Source organism: Hypanus sabinus, chromosome 22 (genome assembly GCF_030144855.1).
Source record: "Hypanus sabinus isolate sHypSab1 chromosome 22, sHypSab1.hap1, whole genome shotgun sequence".
Classification (NCBI taxonomy): domain Eukaryota; kingdom Metazoa; phylum Chordata; class Chondrichthyes; order Myliobatiformes; family Dasyatidae; genus Hypanus; species Hypanus sabinus.
This window is the reverse complement of record NC_082727.1, coordinates 68,229,337-68,254,057: the sequence shown is the minus strand read 5'-3', so window position 1 is coordinate 68,254,057 and position 24,721 is coordinate 68,229,337. Positions and strand designations below refer to the sequence as shown.

The following is a 24,721-nucleotide window of genomic DNA, read 5'->3' as shown; positions in this document are numbered from 1 at the left end:
TATGTACTTCCTACTTTGTATGTGCAAGGACTTGGCTGCAAGCTGCAGATTTACAGCCGCCAGGACAGAGGTGTTGGGGGCAGTGTGCTCCACCAGGGATGGTGTGGTGTGGTGAGGCGTCTAGGCTGGAGATGGTGCTGCTCCCAGTGTTGACTGGCAGAAGACAAGCTGTACTGTAGTCAACTGCAGATTTCTGAGGCATTCATGACTCGGGTCAGGACTTTTATTTTGCGTGACTATATCTTACAGATATCTTTATGTGCTTGCTATCTTGTATGTGCTACGTGAGATTCGTGCTGTGTTAGTAGAGTGTTTTGCCAAGGATAAATAAAATAAAATGTTACATAGGCGTGAAGTTAAGAACAGGAGCTGGCCAGAATTAGCCTGTATGTTGAATACCCAAGACAAACCTGTCAAATTTAGTTCAAATGGTTGGCAAAATATATTACTAGTAATAAAATTGATAAACAATATCATAATTACCTGATCACAGCTGGTGAGATATTAGCCACCATTTGCTGAAGGATTCCGCGAGCTTTTCGCTTTATTTTACTCACAGCTTTGGGGTCTGCCTGGACAAGAGTTTCGACAGGCATCCGATCAGTCACTGTATCAACAATGGCCTTTTGCACTCTGCAATTCACAATGAAATTAATAAAAATAGAGAAAAGAATCAGAATCAGGTTTATTATCATCAGTATGTGTTGTAAAATTTGTTAATTTCACAGCAGCAGTTTAATGCAATACATAATAAGGAAGAAAAAAATTAAATGAATTAGTAAATCAATTACAGTACATGCATATTGAATAGATTAAAATTGTGCAATAACAGAAGTAATAAACATTAAAAAACTGAGGTGGTGTTCATGGGTTCAATGTCCATTTAGGAACCAGATGGCAAAGGGGAAGAAGCTGTTCCTGAATCACTGAGTGTACACCTTCAGGCTTCTGTACCTCCTACCTGATGGTAACAGTGAGAAAAGGGCATGCCCTGGGTGCTGGAGGTCCTCAATAATAGACACCGCCTTTACGAGACACCAGTCCTTGAAGATGTCCTGGGTACTTTGTAGGCTTGTGCCCAAGAAGGAGCCGACTAAATTTACAACTCTCTGCAACTTATTTTGGTGCTGTACAGTAGCACCTCCCAACCCCCAATACCAGACAGTGATACAGCCTGTCAGAATGCTCTTCACAGTACATCTACATAAGTTGTTTTTGTTGACATACCAAATCTATTCAAACTCCTAATGAAGTATAGTCACTGTCTTGCCTTCTTTATAACCGCATCAATATGTTGGGACCAGGTTAGGTCCTCAGAGATCTTGACAACCAAGAACTTGAAGCTGCTCACTCTCTCCACTTCTGATCCCTCTATGAGGATTGGTATGTGTTCCTTCGTCTTAGCCTTCCTGACTTCCACAGTCAGCACTTTGGTCTTATTGAAGTTGAGTGCAAGGTTGTTGCTGCAACACCACTAGTTGGCATATCTCGCTCCTGTACACCCTCTCATCTCCTACCAACATTGGTTGTATGATCACCAAATTTATAGATGGTATTTGAGCTATGCCTAGCCACACAGTCACGGGTATAGAGAGAGTACAGCAGTGGGATAAGCACACACCCGAGTTGCACCAGTGTTGATCGTCAGCGAGGAGGAGAAATTATCACCAGTCTGCACAGAGTGTGGTGTTCCAGTTAGGAAGTTGAGGATTCAATTGCAGTGGGAGGTACAGAGGCCCAGGTTCTGTAACTTCTCAATTAGGATTGTGGGAATGATGGTGTTAAATGCCGAGCTATAGTCGATGAAGAGCGTAGATGTTTGTATTGTCCAGTTGGTCCAAGACCATGTGAAGAGCCATTGAGATTGCATACATTTGAAATTCCAGTACACTTCAAAACCAGTCTGCCCTATTCTGCAGCTTTCACCGTGGCATTTTTAAAAATTAAATGATTCCTAAAAGAGTTGCAAATTTAACCATATAAAGATGCATTTAAGTTTCTTGGGAAGCCAAAAACTGCAGATATTGGAAAACTAAAATAAATAACATACTCAGTAGACCAGGCAGTATATGTGCAGACAGAGAAATAAGTGAACTTTTCAGTTCTAAAATCAAGAAAGAGAAACTGATTAAACATTTCAGATTAATAACATTTGAAAACAGCATATAGTTAAAAAACAAATATATTTTCTTGTTGAACGCAAGGAAGAGTTGAGATGGAGCCGGCAAATAAGGTTAAAGAAAATCCAATGGGGTTCTATAGCTATATTTAGAATAAAAGGGTAGCTGGCGAGACAGTAGGTCCCTTAGTGATCTGCAGAACTGCCTATGTCTTGAGTCACATGAGATAGTTGTGATGTTAATGAAAATTTCTCCATAACACCTACTAACCTATACATCTTTGGAATGTGGGAGGAAACTGGAGCATCAGAGGAAACCCATGCAATGATGGGAAGAATGCATAAACTCCTCACAAACAGCAGAAATGAACTCAGATTGCTGGTGCTGTATTAGTGGTGTGCTATCCACTACACCAACACGCCACCCTAGAATGTACAAACTCCTGACGGACAGTGGCAGAATTGAACCTGATTTGCTGGCAACCACTCAAGAACAGAATGGCTGCTTGATCAATTTTAGAAAAATTAGCTGCTCGAGATTCATACACCTTGACCATCTTCTATGCTTCAACTGAAAACTTATGAGATTAAAATAGCCAAGTTGTTTGATTTATCAATATAAAGTACTTGTAAAGATCACAATTTCTTTGGCAGGATTCTTTGTCTAACTGTGGAAAATAACCAAGGTAACCCTTCTGAGATTTTAACCATATAACCATATAACAATCACAGCACGGAAACAGGCCATCTTGGCCCTCCTAGTCCATGCCGAACCCTTAATCTCACCTAGTCCCACCTACCCGCACTCAGCCCATAACCCTCCACTCCTTTCCTGTCCATATACCTATCCAATTTTACCTTAAATGACACAACTGAACTGGCCTCTACTACTTCTACAGGAAGCTCATTCCACACAGCTATCACTCTTTGAGTAAAGAAATACCCCCTCGTGTTTCCCTTAAACTTCTGCCCCCTAACTCTCAAATCATGTCCTCTAGTTTGAATCTCCCCTACTCTCAATGGAAACAGCCTGTTCATGTCAACTCTATCTATCCCTCTCAAAATTTTAAATACCTCGATCAAATCCCCCCCTCAACCTTCTACGCTCCAATGAATAGAGACCTAACTTGTTCAACCTTTCTCTGTAACTTAATTGCTGAAACCCAGGTAACATCCTAGTAAATCGTCTCTGCACTCTCTCTAATTTATTGATATCTTTCCTATAATTCGGTGACCAGAACTGCACACAATATTCCAAATTTGGCCTTACCAATGCCTTGTACAACTTTAGCATTACATCCCAACTTCTGTACTCAATGCTTTGATTTATAAAGGCCAGCGTTCCAAAAGCCCTCTTCACCACCCTATCTACATGAGACTCCACTTTCAGGGAACTATGCACAGTTATTCCTAGATCTCTCTGTTCCTCTGCATTCCTCAATGCCCTACCATTTACTCTGTATGTTCTATTTGGATTATTCCTGCCAAAATGTAGAACCTCACACTTCTCAGCATTAAACTCCATCTGCCAACGTTCAGCCCATTCTTCTAACCGGCATAAATCTCCCTGCAAGCTTTGAAAATCCACCTCATTATCCACAACACCTCCTACCTTAGTATCATCGGCATACTTACTAATCCAATTTACCACCCCATCATCCAGATCATTTATGTATATTACAAACAACATTGGGCCCAAAACAGATCCCTGAGGCACCCCGTTAGTCACCAGCCTCCATCCCGATAAACAATTATCCACCACTACTCTCTGGCATCTCCCATCTAGCCACTGTTGAATCCATTTTATTACTCCAGCATTAATACCTAACGACTGAACCTTCTTAACTAACCTTCCATGTGGAACTTTGTCAAAGGCTTTGCTGAAGTCCATATAGACTACATCCACTGCCTTACCCTCGTCAACATTCCTCGTAATTTTAACTTGGCTTGTATCACAAAACTCCACCCAAGATTAGAGATCTGTTTAAGTATATCCCACAAGTGACACTAAACCATTAACATGACATGTCAGTGACTGCATCCATTCTATCAAATCATCAATGCATTATGATGCCATCAAAGAATCTAAAGGGCAAATGCACTACTTTCCAAGTTGTTTTCCTGATTTAAAATAAAATAATAGGGGAAAACCTTAACATTTATTTAATTTGTTCATTAATGAATAATAAAAAAAATCAAACATTCTAAGCAGGGATAGTGGTGGGAGAGAGAAACTAACACAGTATGTGGTGGTCTGTCACATTGTAAATCTTCCAATCAGTAGTATACAGCTTTCCATACCTGTTGCTGTTTAAAACGTTCTCAATAACATTCCTGGGAAACATATCACGATGCACATCTCTTTCCTGAATAAACAAGACATAGCAGAGACGCCGGGCCAACCAGCCTCGATATCTAACCAATAAATAAAAATGAGGTAAAAAAAGATGAATTATATAATTGCCCCAAACCAGCAAATAATTAATGTGTTTGCTCACTGATAGCAAAGAACATATCTTCCTTTTAAATGTTCAGTTTTAAAAGTGATATTATTAAAGTATAAATAAAAATTCTGCTTGGTCATAATTTTAAGATAAATATTTTTCAAGTTGCAACACTGTCTCTTGGGAACAAGTGTACAACAGCTGTCTACTGCAACTCAAGTTACCTTCTTCCCATTCCTGCTTGTTTTTTTCAGCTTTCTTTTGCTACTACACATCATTTCCCAACGAAAGATGCAAATTGGACAGGGAGCCTGACATAGCCCTTTGAGGACATCATTTCCAGCTAACAACAAGCAGAAACTCAAACTCTCTTTGGATGCCAGTAAACAGCTGAAAAATCTCAGATAAAAGCCACTGTACTGATTTGTAACAGTCCAACTTAATACAATTTAATGTTAGCATGATCTTGGGTGATTACCGAGGAAATCATACTTTTCTTATAATGTTATTATTGCTTTGGCAAAGAATTAATGGTAGAAAAAGCCAACACATTTTCAAACTTCTGCAGCAACCTGCTTATAAGCTTATGAAAATCTGACGCAACTTTTTTTTGCATAGTTTGATTTGGGTATTAGCTCAACTGACTTCAAATGTTAAAGAAACAAATATTTAGCATTCTGTGTAAAAATTTACCAATGCAGCACTTTTTGGGACTAGGAACAAAATATAAAATCTCTTTTAGTTAATCAGAAATATTTTCTTTGCAAAGGGTGTTATTTTTTATTTATCTATTATTACATCAGGATGAATGTAACTATGCTCATTCAATTGTCACAGAACCATAGAACACTACAGCACATACAGGCCCTTCAGCCCTCCATGTTGTGCTGACCCATGTAATCCTTAAAAAAATACTAAACCCATAACCCTCCATTCTTCTTTCATCCATGTGCATGTCCAATAGGCTCTTAAATACCCCTAATGTTTTAGCCTCCACCACCATCCCTGGCAAGTCATTCCAGACACAACCCTGATGTCTCCCCTAAACTCTCCTCCCTTAATTTTGTACATATGCCCTCTGGTGTTTGCTATTGGTGCCCTGGGAAACAGGTACTGACTATCCACCCTGTCAATGCCTCTCATAATCTTGTAGATCTCTGTCAAGTCCCCTCTCATTCTTCTATGCTCCAAAGAGAAAAGTCTCAGCTCTGCTAACCTTGCTTCATATGACTTGTTCTCCAATCCAGGCAACATCCTGGTACATCTCCTCTGCACCCTCTCCACAGCTTCCACATCCTTCCTATAATGAGGTGACCAGAATTGAACACAATATTCTAAGTGCAGTCTCACCAGAGATTTGTAGAGTTGCAACATGACCTCTCTACTCTTGACCTCAATCCCCGTTAATGAAGCCTAGTGTCCCATAGGCCTTCTTAACTACCCTATCAACCTATGCAACGACCTTGAGGGATGTATGGATTTGGACCCCAAGGTCCCTTTCTTCATCCACACTCTTAAGTAACTGACCATTAATCCTGTACTCAGTCTTCTGGTTTGTCCTTCCAAAATGCATCACCTCACACTTGTCCAGATTGAACTCCATCTGTCATTTTTCTGCCCAACTCTGCAGCCTGTCTATATCCTCTTGTAACCTTTGACCACCTACAGGTCCATCCACAACTCCCCCAATCTTTGTGTCATCCACAAACTCACTCAACCATCCTTCCGCCTCTACATCCAGGTCATTTATAAAAATTACAAATAGCAGGGGTCCCAGGACAGATCCCTGCGGCACTCCACTAGTCACCGATCTCCAGGCAGAATACTTTCCTTCCACAACCACCCTCTGCTTTCTTCCTTTAAGCCAATTTTTTATCCAAACTGCCAAGGTTCCACTTATCCCATGCCTCACGACTTTCTGGATAAGTCTCTCATGAGGGACCTTGTCAAATGTTTTGCTAAAGTCCATGTAGACTACACCCACTGCCCTACCCTCATCATTTTCATTTGTTACCTCTTCAAAAAACTCAATCAGGCTTGTGAGGCACGATCTTCCCTTCACAAAGCCATGTTGACTATCCATGAGTAGACTGTACTTCTCATACTTGTCAATTCTTAAGACATTGTACAAAAATTGAATGAAGCATCATCCTCATGTCAAATCAGACACACAGCCAAGTGAGGTAATATATCAATATGCTTATTGAACACTGATTTATTAAACAGAGAAAACACCATCTAATATTATGTTGGAGGTTCAGATCATACCTGGTGTGGGTTTCATTAATATAAATAACATTCCGTAGTCCTTGGGAAGGGATGCTGGCATTAAATAGTTTATCCTAGGTAACAAAAGGACAAAGCACTGAAGTCATATTTACTGTGTGCAAAATACAAGCAAAAGAAATTTCTAGCAAATGTATTTCTTTAGCCAAGCTTTGACATTCTGAATAGTTCACTAACACACTGGTATGATTTAGTTTATGTAACATAAGCATTTCATGACTGATAGGAGTTTGATTCCAGCTCAGATTTTTGGGACTACTGTCTCCACTTTGCTGAACAAGTTCCAAGTGAAATAAACATGCCCATTCTTCAACTTTTACTATTCTCTGATGAATTATCAAGCTAGAGTTATGAATGTACTATGTTCATATTTTATAGATTAGGGAGGCAAAAGTTAACCAAAGCATAAATGCAATAAATCAAAATCCATCTCAAATGCAAAAATGCATATCAAACCAAGGCAGGAATAAATTCAAAGATATTCCCTTCACTGAACAGCCTGCTAAAACTATCTGGGTGTCTGTCTACACATGTTCTAACCAGTATCCCTGAACTTCTCATGACTTACTGAATTGATAGGGGGGGGGGGTTGGGTTGAAAAGAAAGATCATGCTTGCACAGCATTTCATTCTATATAACTACTTAATGGTTATCATTTGAACAATGGTCTAAGAGTAAACAATCAATATTTATATGGAAAGGGAGAGGATGTATGGAAAAAAAACATGATTCTTATCATCAAGAAAGCCGACTTCCATCCTCCAGCCACATTTTGGGAAATCTTATCACCTGGCTGTCCTATTCCCACCTGCATCTAGGTAGTACATGCCTAAAAAATAAAAAACTTTACTCAACTTAAATACTTTAATTTTTAAAAAAAAGACGGGTATGTGTGGCAATGTGAACAATTTTACTCTGCATCTATCCTGGTATTAAGTGCAAAATGCATAACTTATTCCATTTGTTGACTCAAGAATTACTTACTTCAACAAGCATAAAATTTGCAGTATAATATAATGTAGTACAATTCCCATAATCTGCGAACACATTGTTTGAAAATTTTAATGGCTAGGCTTCTGACTCAATAGGGTCCTGGTTCTTGTGCTCTTTTAAAACTCACCAGAACTCTGGTTCTTGTGTCGCTTTTAAATTCACTGGCTTCACTAAAAATGTATTACACTACTGTAAAATATTTAATATACTAGTATAATATTAAAAAACTTAAAAGTTGGAGTAAGAGTGAAGTAAAAAAAGTCAAGTACAAAATAGATTACAAGATTTTAAAAGCATGAGTGTAAGGGCACTTTTTGAAACTTGCACATTGATTGGGCGTATCAAGTTGGTCAAGGCACTCTCAAAGAGGAATTCATAGAATGCATTCATGATGGCTTTCTTGAACAGCATGTTACTGAACCTACAGAGAAATATACTATTTTAGATCTGGTCCTCTGTAATGAGACAGGTAAAATTAGTGGTAGTTAAGGATCCTCTTGGGAAGAGTGATCACAGCATGATTAAGTTTCTCATAGAAGTGGAGGGATGCAATGGTTCGATCTAAAAAAGGTGTATTATGCCTAAACAAAGGAGACTACAATGGGATGAAGGAGGATTTGACTAATGTAGACTGGGAACTCAGGCTATATGGTGGGACAGTTGAGGAACAGTGAAAGACTTACAAGGAGAGTTTTCACAGTGCTCAACAAAAGTATATTCCAGTTAAAAGCAAGGACAGTAAGGGTGGGGAGAACCAGCCTTGGTTAACTAAGGAAATAAAAGAAGGCATCAAACTAAAAGCTTATGCGTACAAAATCCCCAAGAGAAGTGAGAAATTGGAAGATTGGGAAAACTTTAAAAAGCAACAAAGAACCGCAAAGCAAGCAATAAAGAAAAGGAAAATGGATTATGAAAATACACTAGCACAAAATATAGAGAGCAGAAGTTTTTATAATTATATAAAATGGAAAAGAGCGGCCTAAAGAGAATATAGGTGCCTTGGAGAACGAGAAGGGGGAATTGATATTGGGTAATGAGGAAATGGCAGAGGCTTTGAATGACTATCCTGTGTCAGTCTTCAAGGTGGAGGACACGTCCAACACGCCAAAGAGAGATGTTATGAGAACCTCGATATAATAGCAATCACAAACAGGTAGTGCTGAGCAAACTTGTGGGCCTGAAGATAGACAAGTCCCCTGGTCCTGATGGAATGCATCCCAGGGTGCTGAAAGAAATGGTAGAAGTTATTGTAGAGGCTTTGGTGATAATTTACCAAAATTCTCTGGACTCTGGGGAGGTCCCAGCAGATTGGAAGACAGTGAATATCACATCACTGTACAAAATACAAGTAGGCAAAAGGCAAGTAACTATAGGCCACAACACACACAAAATGCTGGTGGAACACAGCAGGCCAGGCAGCATCTATAGGGAGAAGCGCTGTCGACGTCTCGGGCCGAGACCCTTCGCCAGTCCTGACGAAGGGTCTCAGCCCGAAACGTCGACAGCACTTCTCCCTATAGATGCTGCCTGGTCTGCTGTGTTCCACCAGCATTTTGTGTGTGTTGTTGTTTGAATTTCCAGCATCTGCAGATTCCCTCGTGTTAACTATAGGCCAGTTAGTTTAACATCTGTAGTTGGGAAAATGCTTGAAGCTATCATTAAAGAAGAAATAGCAATGCATCTGAAAAGAGATAGATCCATCAAGCAGATGCAGCATGGCTTCAGCAAAAGCAGGTCCTGTTTGATGAACTTACTGGAGTTCTTTGAGGATATAACAAGCGTAGTGGATAGAGGGGAACAGATGGATGTCACTTGGATGGATGGATTTTCAGAAGATGTTTGATAAGGTGCTGCATAAAAGACTTATTCATAAGATAAGGATGCGTAGAGTTGGGGTGATGTATTAGCATGGATAAGGGGATTGGTAAACTAATAGAAAGCAGAGAGTTGGAAAACATGGGAGTTACTCTGGTTGGCCATCAGTGGTGAGCGGTGTGCTGCAGGCATCAGTGCTGGGTCCACAACTGTCCACGATAGACATTAATTATCTGGAAGAGGGGACTGAGTAAAGTGTTTCTAAGTTTGCTGATGATCCTAAATTGAGTGAAAAATCAAACTGTGCAGAAGATATTCAGAGTCTGCAGAGATATAAGTTAAGTGATTGGGGCCTGGTAGATGAAATACAATGTTGGTAAATGTGAGATCAACCACTTTGGATGGAAAAATGGAAAAGCAGATTATTATTTAAATGGTATAGAATTGCAACATCCTACTGTGCAAAGGGACTTGGGAGAACTTGTTCATGAATCACAAAAGGTTGGTTTGCAGGTAGGGCAGGCTATCAAGAAAGCAAAGCCTTCATTGTTAGAGATACTGAATTTAAGAGGAGGGAGGTTATATTGCAACTGTTCAGGGTATTGATGAGGCCACATCTAGAGCATTATGTGCAGTTCTGGTCTCCTTACTTGAAGAAGGATATACCGGCTTTGGAGGCACTGCAGAGGAGATTCACCAGGTTGGTTCCAGAGAAAAGGGATTAAGTCTATGAGATTGAGTTGCCTGGGACTATGCTTGCTGGAATTCAAAAGAACGAGAGGACATCTTGTAGAAACATAAAATCATGAAAGGGATAGATAAGACAGAGGGAGGAAAGTGGTTTCCACTGGTAGGTCTGACTAGAACTAAGGGACAGCCTCAAGATTCAGAGAAGTAGATTTAGGACAGAGATGAGGAGGAACTGCTTTTCCCATCAAATCGTGAATCTGTAGAATTTTCTGCCCAATGAAGTAGTGGAAGCTACCTCAGTAAATATATTTAAAACAAGGCTGGATAGATTTTTGCATACTAGGGTAATTAAGGGTTATGGAGAAAAGGCAGGTAGGTGGAGTCATGGCCAGATCAGCCATAATCATATTGAATGGTGGAGCAGGATCAATGGACCAGATGGCCTACTCCCAATCCTATTTCTTATGCTCTTCAAGTCAAGTCAAGTCACTTTTATTGTCATTTCGACCATAACTGCTGGCACAGTACATAGTAAAAATGAGGCAACGTTCTTCAGGACCATGGTGTTACATGACACAGTACAAAAACTAGACTGAACTACATAAAAAACAACAGAGAAAGTTACACTACACTACAGACCTACACAGGACTGCGTAAAGTGCACAAAAACAGTGCAGGCATTACAATAAATAATAAACAGGACAATAGGGCAAGGTGTCAGTCCAGGCTCTGGGTATTGAGAAGTCTGATAGCTTGGGGGAAGAAACTGTTACACAGTCTGGCCGTGAGAGCCCGAATGCTTTGGAGCCTTTTCCCAGACGGCAGGAAGGAGAAGAGTTTGTATGAGGGGTGCATGGGGTCCTTCATAATGCTGTTTCCTTTGCGGATGCAGCATGTAGTGTAAATGTCCATGATGGTGGGAAGAGAGACCCCGATAATCTTCTCAGCTGACCTCACTATCCGCTGCAGGGTCTTGCGATCTGAGATGGTGCAATTTCCAAACCAGGCAGTGATGCCGCTGCTCAGGATGCTCTCAATACAACCCCTGTAGAATGTGATGAGGATGGAGGGTGGGAGATGGACTTTCCTCAGCCTTCGCAGAAAGCAGAGATACTGCTGGGCTTTCTTTGCTATGGAGCTGGTGTGGAGGGACCAGGTGAGATTCTCCGCCAGGTGAACACCAAGAAATTTGGTGCTCTTAACGATCTCTACCAAGATGTTTGGGATCTCGGTTAATGTTCAGTGGGGAGTGGTTGCTCTGTGCCCTCCTGAAGTCAACAACCATCTCTTTTGTTTTCTTCACATTCAGAGACAGGTTGTTGGCTCTGCACCAGTCTGTTAGCCGCTGCACCTCCTCTCTGTAAGCTGACTCGTCGTTCTTGCTGAAAGAACCCACCACGCTCATGTCATTGGCGAACTTGATGATGTGTTTCGAGTCGTGGGTCAGCAGAGTGAACAGCAGTGGACTGAGCATGCAGCCCTGGGAGGCTCCCGTGCTCAGCGTGATGGTGTTGGAGATGCTGCTCCCGATCCAGTCTGACTGAGGTCTCCCAGTCAGGAAGTATAGGATCTTATGAGTATTAACAGAACTCCTTGTAATAATAAGCTGAAATATCTGTGTCCAGCACATCACAGCCTGCAACTTGAAGATGTTTCAAAATTACTATTTAAAAGTACTCATGTACAATATTAAACTGCATTTTATAAAATTAAATTAAACACATTCAATTATAAAATTTTATCCTTAGTCTCATTAATATGCTCCTTGTTGAACCATATCCCATACACAAAAGTTAAAATTTTTACTTCCAGGACATCAGGAAACAAGCTTGCACACAGACTGGGAAATATTTAAGACAGCAGCCTCCTATGATAACCATACAGACATTGAGGAGTATGCTAAGGCAGTAATTAGCTACATAGCCAAATGCACAGAGGATGTCACTGTGATGAAAATCTTCACCGCACATGGTTACCAAAAGCCACGGACGACAACAGAGGTGTGTTAGCTGCTGAAGGCCCTTGACACAGCCTACAGATCGGGGGTCAGGAGTGCGCTTCGATCAGCCTGGACTGTGCTTTCACTGGGGATCAGGAAAGTGAAAAGGGCCTATGCAGGCAAAATACATGGACACTTCTGTGACACAGGTGACACCAGACGGATGTGACAGGGAATTCAAGCTCTGACAGACTACAAAATCAGGCAGAAAACTGATGACAGCGACGCCTCTCCTCCAGACAGGCTCAACAGTTTCTTTGCACACTTTGAAGCATCAAACTCTATAGCAAAGGGGAGAGCCAGTCCCTTCTTACTATCTGACCAGCCGGCTCCAATCATTGAGTCAGAGCACACATGGAGGACCCTTGCCAGGGTCAACCCACGAAAAGCGGGAGGTCCCAACAACATCCCTGGACGTGTGCTCAAAGACTGTGCTGACGTATTAGCAAATGTCCTGACAGACATTTTCAACATCTCCCTTAGTCAAGCCATTGTTCCCAGATGCTTCAAAACCTCCATAATCATCCCTGTAGCAAAGAAATCAGTTGTAGCCTGTCTGAATGATTACTGTCCCGTCGCTCTGACCCCCACAGTGATGAAATGTTTTGAATGGCTTGTCAAGCCTCCTATCACAGCCAGCCTCCCCTCATCGCTGGATCCTCTAGTTTGCTTATCGTCCAAATCACTCTACGGAGGACACAATATCCACCACACTGCACACAGTTCTCTCTCAAGTGGACAATAAAGACATGTATGCCAGAATCCTGTACATTGATTTCAGTTCAGTGTTCAATACCATCATCCTGCAGAGACTAGTGGAGAAACTGTCGCTGCTTGGCCTTAACACTGTCATGTGTCGCTGGATTCTGAATTTCTTCACGGAGAAACCACAGTCAGTCCATGTTGGCAGGAACATCTCTGACTCCATCACACTGAGCACTGGATCCCCACAAGGCTGTGTGTTCAGCCCACTGCTGTTTACACTGCTAACACATGACTGTGCAGCCAGATTCAAGGGGAACCTGATCATTAACTTTACTGATGATACCACAGTGGTGGGGCTCATCAGCAAAAATGATAAAACAATGTACAGGGAGGAGGTCAAACACCTAGAGAGCTGGTGCAGTGACAACAACTTGATGCTTAATGTCACCAAAACCAATGAGATAATCATTGATTTCAGACGGTCTCAGCCTGAGCACTCACCCCTCAGCATCAGCAGCTCCACAGTGGACAGAGTGGAAAACATTGTTCCTTGGGGTGCAGATCTCGGACAATCTCACCTGGTCCAGGAACACCACTGGGATTGTGAAACGGGCCCAGCAGAGATTGCACTTACTGAGGAAACTTAAACAAGCATCACTCCCCACTAACATCTTAACTACATTCTACAGAGGCGTGGTTGACAGTGTGCTGACCTTCTGCATCACAACCTGGTACTCCAGCTGCAGTGCTTCCGACAAAAAAGCCTTGCAAAGGGTTGTTAGGGGAGCAGAGAAGGTTATTGGGGTCTCCCTACCTTCTGTCCAAGACCTCTTTCAGAGTCGATGCCTCCAGAAGACATGGTACATCATTAAAGACCCCTCACACCCTCTCCATAAACTGTTTGTTCTTCTACCATCAGGCAAATGTTATAGGAGCATCAAAACAAAAACCACAAGGCTACTAAACAGCTTCCTCCCACAGGCAGTCAGACTGCTAAATAGCTGCTCTACCTGACTCTGTTTTGGACACTTTTAACTTGCACTGGACACTTATTACTTGATTTTAACCGATATGTGGTTGTTGTTTTTTACTATTTATTGTTATGTTTATTATTTAGTGTTGCATTATGTTATGATTGCACTTGCCCCTGGGAAACGCTGTCTCATTCTGCCCTGCAGAGCTGATTTGCGGTTAGAATGGCAAAAAAGTTTTTGAATCTTGAATCTTGAGAAAATGTGTAACAGAAAGCACACAAATGTGTTCTGATTTTTCTACATTCTCCAAGAAAAAAGTTGTTTCCCCAATTAAAATCAATGGATTTACTGGATTAATTCTGCTTCAATGGTCAAAAATGGTCACCACATAAATCTGGTGAGTCATTTTGAGTGGGTACCAATACCAAATTAATGGAGCTAAGTATTAATTACTTAACTGTAATACAATTCATGCATGGCAAGAATACAAAAGGTATTTTATTACTGCATTTTGCCTAATACATTACTATAATTACCCTGCTTATTGGAGAACACACATGACAGCATCGCCCAACAAATGGCCGCTTTCTGCTCAGAATTGACTCCTTTCCAGTAGCAGCTGCAGACTGAAACACACCAGAACTGGAATAGTATTTTACCTGTAAAATATTAGAGCAGAATAATAAAGGCATGAGAGGAATTTTGACAAATAATGCAGTTAAAAAGCCCTCCAGGACATAAAAATGTGTTGTCAATACCAACATGTTAGAAACATCTTAATTTAAAAGGAAAACCAACAAAGGCACAATTTTAGTCAGTGCATTCCCCCATAACTGCTTGAAGCATGCGTAAATGTGAGAATAATCACCCCCACCTTCCTCTCTGCTCAATGATCCAAATTTTTACAAATTGCTGAAAAGTACTCTGACAAAACCTTAGCTATAAACTACCTGAATCAGAAACAGGTTTACTATCATTGACATATGTCATGAAACTTGTTTTGTGGCAGCAGTACAATGCAAGATTTAAAATTAGTTACAAATTACTATAAAAATTTTTAAATAGTGCAAAGGCAAAATAGTGAGAGAGGGATCAGGGTTTCATAGACTTTGCAGAAGGCTGACGGCAAAGAAGAAGAAACTGTTACTAAAACTTTACAAATGGGTCTTCCTCTTGTTACGTATCCCGTTACTGGATAACTTACCAGCAAAGAGAGAGGTCCGTTGGAGTCTGATGGCACTATTTTCGAACGTTTTTATTCATAAAGGGGGGCACAAAAGTAAGGTTAATACAAACATTCAGAACATATACATTGGCAAAACTCAATCTAAAGCGCGGGTATAGCAATAATCATCATTAAGAAATAATCTCAACTGTTGTCTAGGGGATAATATATTGTCCGTTGGAAGTATAAAAGTTACTCATAAGTCTGCAGGCTTCAGTCTTTTTGGGGAATCGCTGGGTTTCACTTGTTTTAGAGAGATTGAGGAGAAACGGAAAAACTTGCCCGGGTCTTTGATGAAGCAACTCCGTTGAATCAGGGGAGCATTGTTTTCCTGTTATTAGTTCGAAGTCCTTCTCAGTATCATCAGCCACCCCCTCCCCAGGCAAAGGAGTTACTGTGCGCACGTGGCTTTTGAATGGCTTCCAGCTATCACGGGAGTGCTGAGCGATTGAGTCCTTCTGGTGCGTCGCTGGGGTACCGCCTCCTGCAGTCCCCTTTTATCTTGACTTGCAGAGTTGTAGATGTCCATCAAAGTAGGGTGATGCAATCCCCACCCCGACATTGCCCAAGGCTGTCCATATCTGTGGTAGCTGTCACGTAGCAGGGTCATGCACTTAGCACAGGTGTCTCTAAGAGCCATGGCCAAAACCGTTACATTGTCTCTCATTTTCCTGGGTCCGGGACCTGAATTAATAGTGCTCTTGTGATTCTCTGGAAGGAGGGGGCTGCTCCCGCCCCTTCGGCCTCTCAGAGCTGTGGTACATTCATAACACCTCCCCTCTAAAAAAAACATTTTTTACCAGCGGTTAAGAATGGAGTTGTACAGAGTCTTACATGATTTTTAATCTAACACAATACCCAAGCTTTTTCTTTTAATTACAGAGCCATACAGTTATACACTTAGTTCAGCATCTAGATAAACAATCCGCTAGCACATTATCACTCCCCTTAATGTGCTGTATCTTAATATCGAATTCCTGCAGCATCAGACTCCAGCTCAATAACCTCCTGTTTTTATTTTCCATATTGGCCAGGAATACCAACGGGTTGCGATCGGTTTTCATGGCCGCAACGACCACCGCGGGGGTAGTGTCATGGTACCTTTTCATCATGTTCACGTGAACTAACTGGGTCAGCTCTCGCCGACTGGAGGTTTCAATCATGTAATTCAGCGAGTCTATTTTTTTACGCACTGTATATGGTCCTTGAAACCTCGCATGAAGGGGATGGGTAACAACTGGAAATAGGACCAAAACCTTGTCGGCTACGTAAAACTCTCGTTCTCTCGCTCTTGGGTTATACCACTGGCTCATTTTTTTCTGGGATTCTTCAAGGTTTTCCTTTGCCAAGGCACGTACTTTATGCAGCCTCTCCCGCAATTTCAGCACATAGTCGATCACACTGACTTGAACAGTCGGGCTAGACCACTTTTCTCTCAGGAGGGTTAGAGGGCCCCTGGGTCTGTGACCGAAAACGAGCTCAAACGGACTGAACCCCAGTGAGCACTGGACTGTATCCCTGACGGCAAATAACAGAAGGGGTAAAGCCTCATCCCAGTCTCGAAAGTTCTCCTGACAATAAGTTTTAAGCATGGTCTTTAGTGTAGCGTGGAACCTTACCAACGCCCCTTGGGATTCCGGGTGGTACGAATTTGTTTGACCCCTAGCTGGGTCATCATCTGCCGAAATGCGTTAGATGTGAAGGTACTCCCCTGATCTGATTGTATCTCCTTAGGCAGCCCCACTGTGGTAAAGAATTTGATGAGGGCCCTCACCACCACAGCGGTCCTAATATTACCCAGAGGCACAGCCTCTGGAAATGGTGTAGCGGCACACATCATGGTCATGATATACTGCCGCCCCCTCGCAGTTTTAGGTAGGGGTCCCACAAAAATCCACAATGATTCGAGAGAAAGGCTCCTCGCATGCGGGGATGGGTCGGAGGGGTGCCTTAGGGATAACTTGGTTCAGCTTACCCACCATTTGGCAGGTATGACACCTTTTACAATATTCAGTAATCTCTTTTCTCAGGTTTGGACAATAGAACTCTCTTTGAACCCGATCCACTGTCTTCGTTATTCCCAAATGCCCACCTAACGGTCCCTTATGAGCTAAGTTCAAAATTTCGTCCTGATACGCTTTCGGGACTACTATCTGATGTACCACCGCCCAGTCCTCATCGACCGACACCTTGGGGGGCCTCCACTTCCTCATCAACACACCCTCCTTCAGGTAGTAACCTTCGGGCTCGGTTTCAACCTCGGTCTCCAAAAGAACCAACTCTCTCAAGGCTATCAGCTCCTCGTCACTTTCCTGTTCCCGTACAAACTCTCGTCTGGCTAAGGGCAGGTCTACCTCCCCCTGTTTACTCTCTCCCCCCTCCTTACTCTCCGGTTTACCTTCCTCGAACCCTCGCTGGTACAGAGTCGGTAAAAACGTGTCGGCCAGATTTAAACTGCTCTCTCTCTCAGCTGTCTTTTTCGACTTGCTGCGAGTGACCGCGCAGGCGGGGTATATCTTCAGATCTGAAGGAGGGGCTTCAATCCTCGCAGGCTGGGTTGTCAGCTTCACGGCTGCTCCCATTTTCCCTCCCGCTAGGTCGTTCCCCAGAAGGACATCCACGCCTTCCCCCGGCAACTCCGGCAGGACCCCCAGCTCCACTGGTCCCGACACCAACTCACAATCTAGAAGGACCCTATGCAAGGGTACCACTTCGGTCCATTTTCCTATGCCTCTCAGGGCTACCTCTCCCGTCGGAGGTCCAAACTCTAGCACTTTACGGCTAATCAATGATAGCTCAGTTCCACTGTCTCTCCAGATCTGTACTGGAATTTGTGGGCCTCCCTCCTCCAGGGACACGGTTCCTTCAGAACTAAACGTCTCACGTTCCATCTACCGGGGGCCCTCTCGCCGATTTTCTGATCGACGCGATACATCCTATAGGGATAGCTGCTTTCCCTTTTTCTGGCTCCTTCCTTGGAGCGGGGCACTTAGATGCAATATGTCCCACCTTTCCACAATTAAAACAGGTCAAACCAGGAAATCTCCAGGTTTCTGGCCTGGTATCCTCACTTTTCCAGCTAGCTCCCGGCTGAGTTTCTACCTTAGCCGGCGGGCTTTCCCTACCGTTCCCACGGTTTCTCGGGCAACTTTTTGTCGAGGAAAACTTTGTCTTGTGAGTTAGGGCATATTCATCTGCAAACCTAGCAAATTCTACGACAGACCTAGTCGGCCTCTTGATCAAATACATCCGGATCTCCTCCGGAACACAACTTTTAAATTCCTCAATCAAAAGTAACTCTCTGAGACGCCCATAATCCTCGTCCACCCTTTCCGCGGTGCACCAACGGTCCAAGAGCACCCCCTTCTCATGGGCTAGCTCGGTATACGTTTGATTCCACCCTTTCCTTAAATTTCTAAACTTTTGTCTATAGGCCTCAGGTACCAATTCGTAAGTCCGGAGAATGGCCTCCTTTACTTCAACATAATTCTTTGCTTCTCCCTCCTCCAGGGACAACGCCGCATATGCTCGTTGGGCCTTCCCCTTTAACACACTTTGTAACAACGCCACCCACTGCTCTTTTGGCCACTTCTGATTTACTGCCACCTTTTCAAAAAGCAAGAAATAACTATCGACATCTGTCTCCTCGAACGGGGGCACCAATCTCAACTCCCTACTAACATTAAACCACTCTGCTCGGTCTAACCCTTGATCTCTTTGCTCGTTCCTCATCTTCTCAATTTCCTGGTCATGTTGCCTCTGTTTCTCTTTCTCGACTGCTTCTAGCTCCTTTAGCTGAATTTCATGCCGTCTTTGCCTCTCAGCCGCTTCCAGCTCTTTTAATTTCATGTTCCAACCTTAATTTCTCCACCTCTAACTGAACCGTCCCACTTGATGGTACCTTTTCAGGGATATCTTCCAATACCTCAGCTTCAAGCACATTCTTCCCAATGTAATACTGAGTTATGGCCCTTCGCACCTCCTGCTTTTTCATGGACGACCTCACTTCTGCGAGGTTCAACCCCTTCGCTAAATTTAACAAATCTGATTTGGTGGCCGCCTCTAGTGCCCCCCACAGTCGGGTTTTTCATAAATTCACCCACGTCCATCTTTGCTGGTTTCCCGTCTGGCTACCCGCGTAACCAGATTCAAGTTTTGGACTTACAAGCCCGATTCACTGGCCCAATTTGGTGTCAAATCCCGAGACGAGAAACCCCAAGTTGTTACGTATCCCGTAACTGGATAACTTACCAGCAAAGATAGAGAGGCCCGTTGGAGTCTGATGGCACTATTTTCGAATGTTTTATTCATAAAGGGGGGCACAAAAGTAAGGTTAATACAAACATTCAGAACATATACATCGGCAAAATTCAATCTAAAGCGCGGGTATAGCAATAATCATCATCAAGAAATAATCTCGACTGTTGTCTAGGGGATGATATATTGTCCATTGGAAGTATAAAAGTCACTCAGAAGTCTGCAGGCTTCAGTCTTTTTGGAGATTCGCTGGGTTTCACGTGTTTTAGAGAGATTGAGGAGAAACGGAAAAACTTGCCCGGGTCTTTGATGAAGCAGCTCCGTTGAATCAGGGGAGTGTTGTTTTCCTGTTATTAGTTCGAAGTCCTTCTCGGTATCATCAGCCACCCACTCCCCAGGCAAAGGAGTTACTGTGCGCACGTGGCTTTTGAATGGCTTCCAGCTATCACGGGAGCGTTGAGCGATCGAGTCCTTCTGGTGTGTCGTTGGGGTACCGCCTCCTGCAGTCCCCTTTTATCTTGACTTGCAGAGTTGTAGATATCCATCAAAGTAGGGTGATGCAATCCCCACCCCGACATTGCCCGAGGGTAGCTGTCACGTAGCAGGGTCATGCACTTAGCACAGGTGTCTCTAAGAGCCATGACCAAAACCGTTACATTGTCTCTCATTTGCCTGGGTCCGAGACCCGAATTAATAGTGCTCTTGCGATTCTCCGGAAGGAGGGGGCTGCTCCCACCCCTTCGGCCCCTCAGAGCTATGGTACATTCATAACACTCTCCCTTACGGTAGTCATGAGAAGAGGGCATGTCCCAGATGGTGAAGGACAGCTAGATACCAGTTTGTATGGCTGGGTAGCTGATGCACCATCAATAACTCTCGGAGACGTGAGGTGAGATATAGGCTTTTATTGGCTGGAAGAAAGAACAAGCAGCAAGTGACCACCACACAACATCCTGGAGACTGAGGCTGCGGCTGTGCCTCCAATCACCTTTATACCGGGGTCCGTGGGAGGAGCCACAGGAGCAGTCAATGGGGGGGGGGGGGGGGGCGTGTCCGGACAGGTATATGTAGTTCACCACAAGATGGCAATGAATGGCACTGCAGTGCCACAAGAGACTGTCCTTTCTCTGTTTCAGGTCACCAGGTACACCTCAGACTTTCAGTACAAATCTAAGTCATCATTTGCAGAAGTTCTCTGATGACTCTACAGTGTATCAGAGATGGGCAGGAGTCAGAGTTCAGAGAACTAGTGGAATGGTGTACAAGGAATCACCTGCTTCTGAAAGTGGCCAAAACCACGGAGATAGCGATTGATTTTAGGATGAAGAGTTCCAGTAGTGGAATACAAATACTTGGGTGTTCACCTTCACAACTCTTAAGATATTCCTGGATAGGTACATGAAGCTTAGAAAAATAGAAGACGAGAGCTCTGTTGGCAGCCGATGGAGTAACATTATCTTAGATTGCTCCTACCCTACTTACTTTACTGTCTCCTACCAGTTTTTTTTTTAAATCTTATTATAATATTTTAATACAGCTCTACTATGGCTGGGGAAAAAAAACATTTGCAAAAGAAAGAGAAACAGAAGATGAAACCCCAGTCACTTTGGATTCTATCAGCGACTTCCTTAAACAGCAAAAATTGATATTTTCTGGAAGTCTCAAAATGGCGCTTATGGAGTAAACCGCTATTGGCTTTGCTCCAAACCTTTTATGTCTTTTTAACCTACAAACACCCCTTAAATGATCTTTTTATACTTATTCTAAAGGGGTTTAAACATACAGAATTTTTCTTTTTAACTATTCGATCTATTTTCAACTCGCTGAAATGTCTAAATCAAAAGAATCGAAACAGACGAAAGAACCGATAACTTTAGAAACTATTGTGAAGCTTATAGAAGATAAATTTGCAGGACTGGAGAGAAAAATAACCGAACAGCTTTTTGCGTTTGATGAGCGTTTAAAATCATTCGAAGAAAAACTTCAAACACTTACACTGGAATTACAAAAACAACAAGCAAGTATTTTGGTACTTGAAGAAGCCGCTTGCAAGAAAGATCATATTATCGAAACTTTGCAACAAGAGCAAGCTTTTGACTTCTCAACAGATGGATCGTTATAAATCTAAAATTACTGATCTTGAAAATCACTCTCGAAGACAAAATCTTCGGCTAATTGGGATTCCGGAAAAATTTGAGAACGGTGATGTTACCGTTTTCTTTTCTAAACTTCTAATGGATGTCTTTGGTTCAGAAGTTCTGGACTCTCCTCCAATAATCGATCGTGCACACCGTGTCTCTCGCTATCGTTCTGATTCAAATAAACCACGAGATGTAATTCTCCGGATCCATTACTCTCATACCAAAGAGCGTCTGATTCGGGCGGCTCGGAAAAAGGGTATGATTAACTTTCAAGAATTTAAATTTCGTATTTTGGAAGATTATAGCCCTGAAGTTTTAAGGGCAAGAATGGCTTTTAGACCGGTTATGTCGAAAATTCACCAGGAAGGCTACAAGCAAGCGCTGTTATTTCCAGCACACCTGAGAGTTACTTTTGAAGACGGAACTTCTCGGCTGTTCAAATCTCCAGCGGACGTTCAAAGCTTTTTGGAACAATGACACTCTATCGGGTTGACTGATGTAATAATTAGTCTATAAATTTCGATCTTTTACAGAATGATGTTTTTTTTAGGTATGGCTTACATGTATTTTTTATATATGGTAAAAGTTCTTTTTTTTGGTTTATTCTGACTTTATTTTTTTTATATATTATTAATCTATTAACCTTGAAAATAACTGATTAGGGTTCCTTTTTTTAAGTTTGTATACGCCTTTTTATATTTTTAACATTTAAATATTAAGATTTTTAAAAAAAATAATAATAAAATGGCATTTCTTCTTCCCGACAGACTCTAGTGCTTGAAACGTCATATCCGTTTTGATGAGTTTGAAAGTTTTAAATTCTTATTTAAAATACTAATTTAGTATTATTTATTTATGGGTTTTATCAATTTAATTTTTTTAACCTTTTTGTTTTATATATATATAATACTAATTTTATATTTTAACTTTTGTTATATTAACCCTTTCTTATAATATGGGTTGTTTGTATTTTTTTTTCAATTTTTTTTGTCTGAGTTGCCGTCCTAAGACATGGGGGTAATTTTAGTATTAGATTGCCTGCTTGCCTCTTTTTGGCTTTTTTCCTGGGGTTTCGAGGGTGGAGGGAGGGGGATTTTTCTTTTTCTTTTTTCTCTTTGTGCTTGCTTTTTGCGTAGTTTTATTTCATGGGCCTATATGAAACTACAAAAATGGTTGCAGTGCCGTGACTTCCGGTTTCTCCTTGAACTCACTTCCTTCTTCCGGGTTCATGAGTTCACTTTTTTTTTAAACTTATGTGTTAACTGTAATAAACATTGTCAATATGGATAGGATTATTAATTTTGTTTCTTGGAATACTAATGGTTTAAATCATCCAATCAAACAGAAAAAAATATTCAAAGTATTCCATAGAATGAATGCCAAAGTTATTTTTGTGCAGGAGACTCATGTAAGGAAGGTGGATAGTCAACGTTTCTTTAGGTTTTGGAAGGATCAACAGTATCATGCAAATTCGCAAGCCAAAGTAAGAGGTGTTTCTATTTTTATAGACTCATCAACTTCTTTTATACATCATGAAACAATTTCAGATCCACAAGGTAGATTTTTGTTTATTACTGGTCTACTTTTTAATCAAAAAGTTGTTTTAGTTAATGTTTATGCTCCAAATACTGATTGTCCTGAATTTTTTAAATGCTTATTTACATCCTTTCCTAATCTGAATCAATATAGACTGATAATGGGTGGGGATTTTAACTGTTGTTTAAACCCTGTGATGGATAGATCCAAGCCCACCCAAACTCTTCCGAATAAATCGGCTTCTCTTATTAACTTTTTCATGATTGATTCAGCTATTTGTGAAATTTGGCGTTTTCTACACCCTAATGACAAAGAGTTTTCATACTTTTCCCATGTCTATCATAATTACTCAAGAATTGATTACTTTTTCATTGATCATCATTTACTCACAGATGTTACTGATTGTAAATATGACTGTATTACCATATCTGATCATGCACCTCTGAAGTTATCTATTAAAATAACGGATTCATATATCAATGCTAAATTTTGGAGGTTTAATCCTATTTTATTGCAGGATTTAGACTTTGTTAACTTTATTAAACAACAAATTGATTTGTTTTTCTCAACAAATTCGACAGCAGAGATCTCTAGTGGAATTTTGTGGGATACTTTTAAAGCATATATTCGTGGACAGATTATTTCATACTCTGCTGGAGTTAGGAAACGAACTAATTCTAAAATATTAACATTAGTTGATAAAATCAAAGCAATTGATAAGATTTATTCAATGGCCCCTAGCAAAGAACTTTATAAAGAAAGAGTGGAACTTCAAATGGAACATAGTTTATTATTATCCTCTTCGATTGAAAGTCAGTTAATTAAATCAAAAACCCAATTCTATATGCAAGGAGATAAGTCTGGTAAGTTACTGGCTAACCAATTGAAAACTGTTTCAGTTAAATGACAGATTACTAGGATTCGTAAACAAGATGGTACTCTGACGATCGACCACAAAGAGATAAATAGAGCCTTTCAAGATTTTTATAACTCCTTATATCAATCAGAATTCACTAAGGACTCTTCTATAATAAATGAATTTTTAAGGAAATTGAATATTCCAAAAGTAACTGTTGAGGATAACGTAATTTTAGATACACCTATTACGGAGTCTGAAATAGAAAAGGCTATTTTTTCAATGAATTCTGGTAAAGCTTCTGGTCCAGATGGTTTTTCTGTAGAATTTTTAAAATCTTTTTCTTCTATACTTTCTCCTTGGCTTTGTAAAATTTTTAAAGATGCATTAAGTGTAGGTAAATTACCACAATCGTTTTATGAAGCTTCTATTTCTTTAATTCTTAAAAAAGATAAAGACACTACTGAATGTGAATTCCTATCGGCCTATATCCTTGTTAAATACGGATTTTAAGATATTCAGTAAAATTTTGGCTATTAGATTAGAAAATATACTACCTCGAATTATTTCTGAAGATCAGACTGGATTTATTAAAAACCGCTATTCATATTTTAACATTAGAAAATTAATTAATATTATTTATACTTCTTCATCTAAAATACCAGAATGTGTTATTTCTTT

General features: G+C 41.2%; 1 protein-coding gene across 7 annotated transcripts in view; it reads right to left on the bottom strand.

Annotated features, from left to right (window-relative positions):
- Positions 1 to 24,721, bottom strand: part of gpam (glycerol-3-phosphate acyltransferase, mitochondrial) — a 189,870-nt gene that overhangs the window by 74,110 nt on the left and 91,039 nt on the right. For 6 of the 7 annotated variants that reach the window (XM_059947969.1, XM_059947972.1, XM_059947966.1 and 3 more), the window contains 5 exons: positions 14,562 to 14,684; positions 6,832 to 6,905; positions 4,421 to 4,534; positions 2,051 to 2,104; positions 484 to 633 (listed from right to left, as the gene is read on the bottom strand). In XM_059947969.1, the coding sequence (XP_059803952.1) occupies positions 484 to 633; positions 2,051 to 2,104; positions 4,421 to 4,534; positions 6,832 to 6,905; positions 14,562 to 14,684 (515 nt within the window). The remainder of the gene's footprint in view (positions 1 to 483; positions 634 to 2,050; positions 2,105 to 4,420; positions 4,535 to 6,831; positions 6,906 to 14,561; positions 14,685 to 24,721) is intronic. The other variant, XM_059947970.1, reaches the window with a different exon arrangement.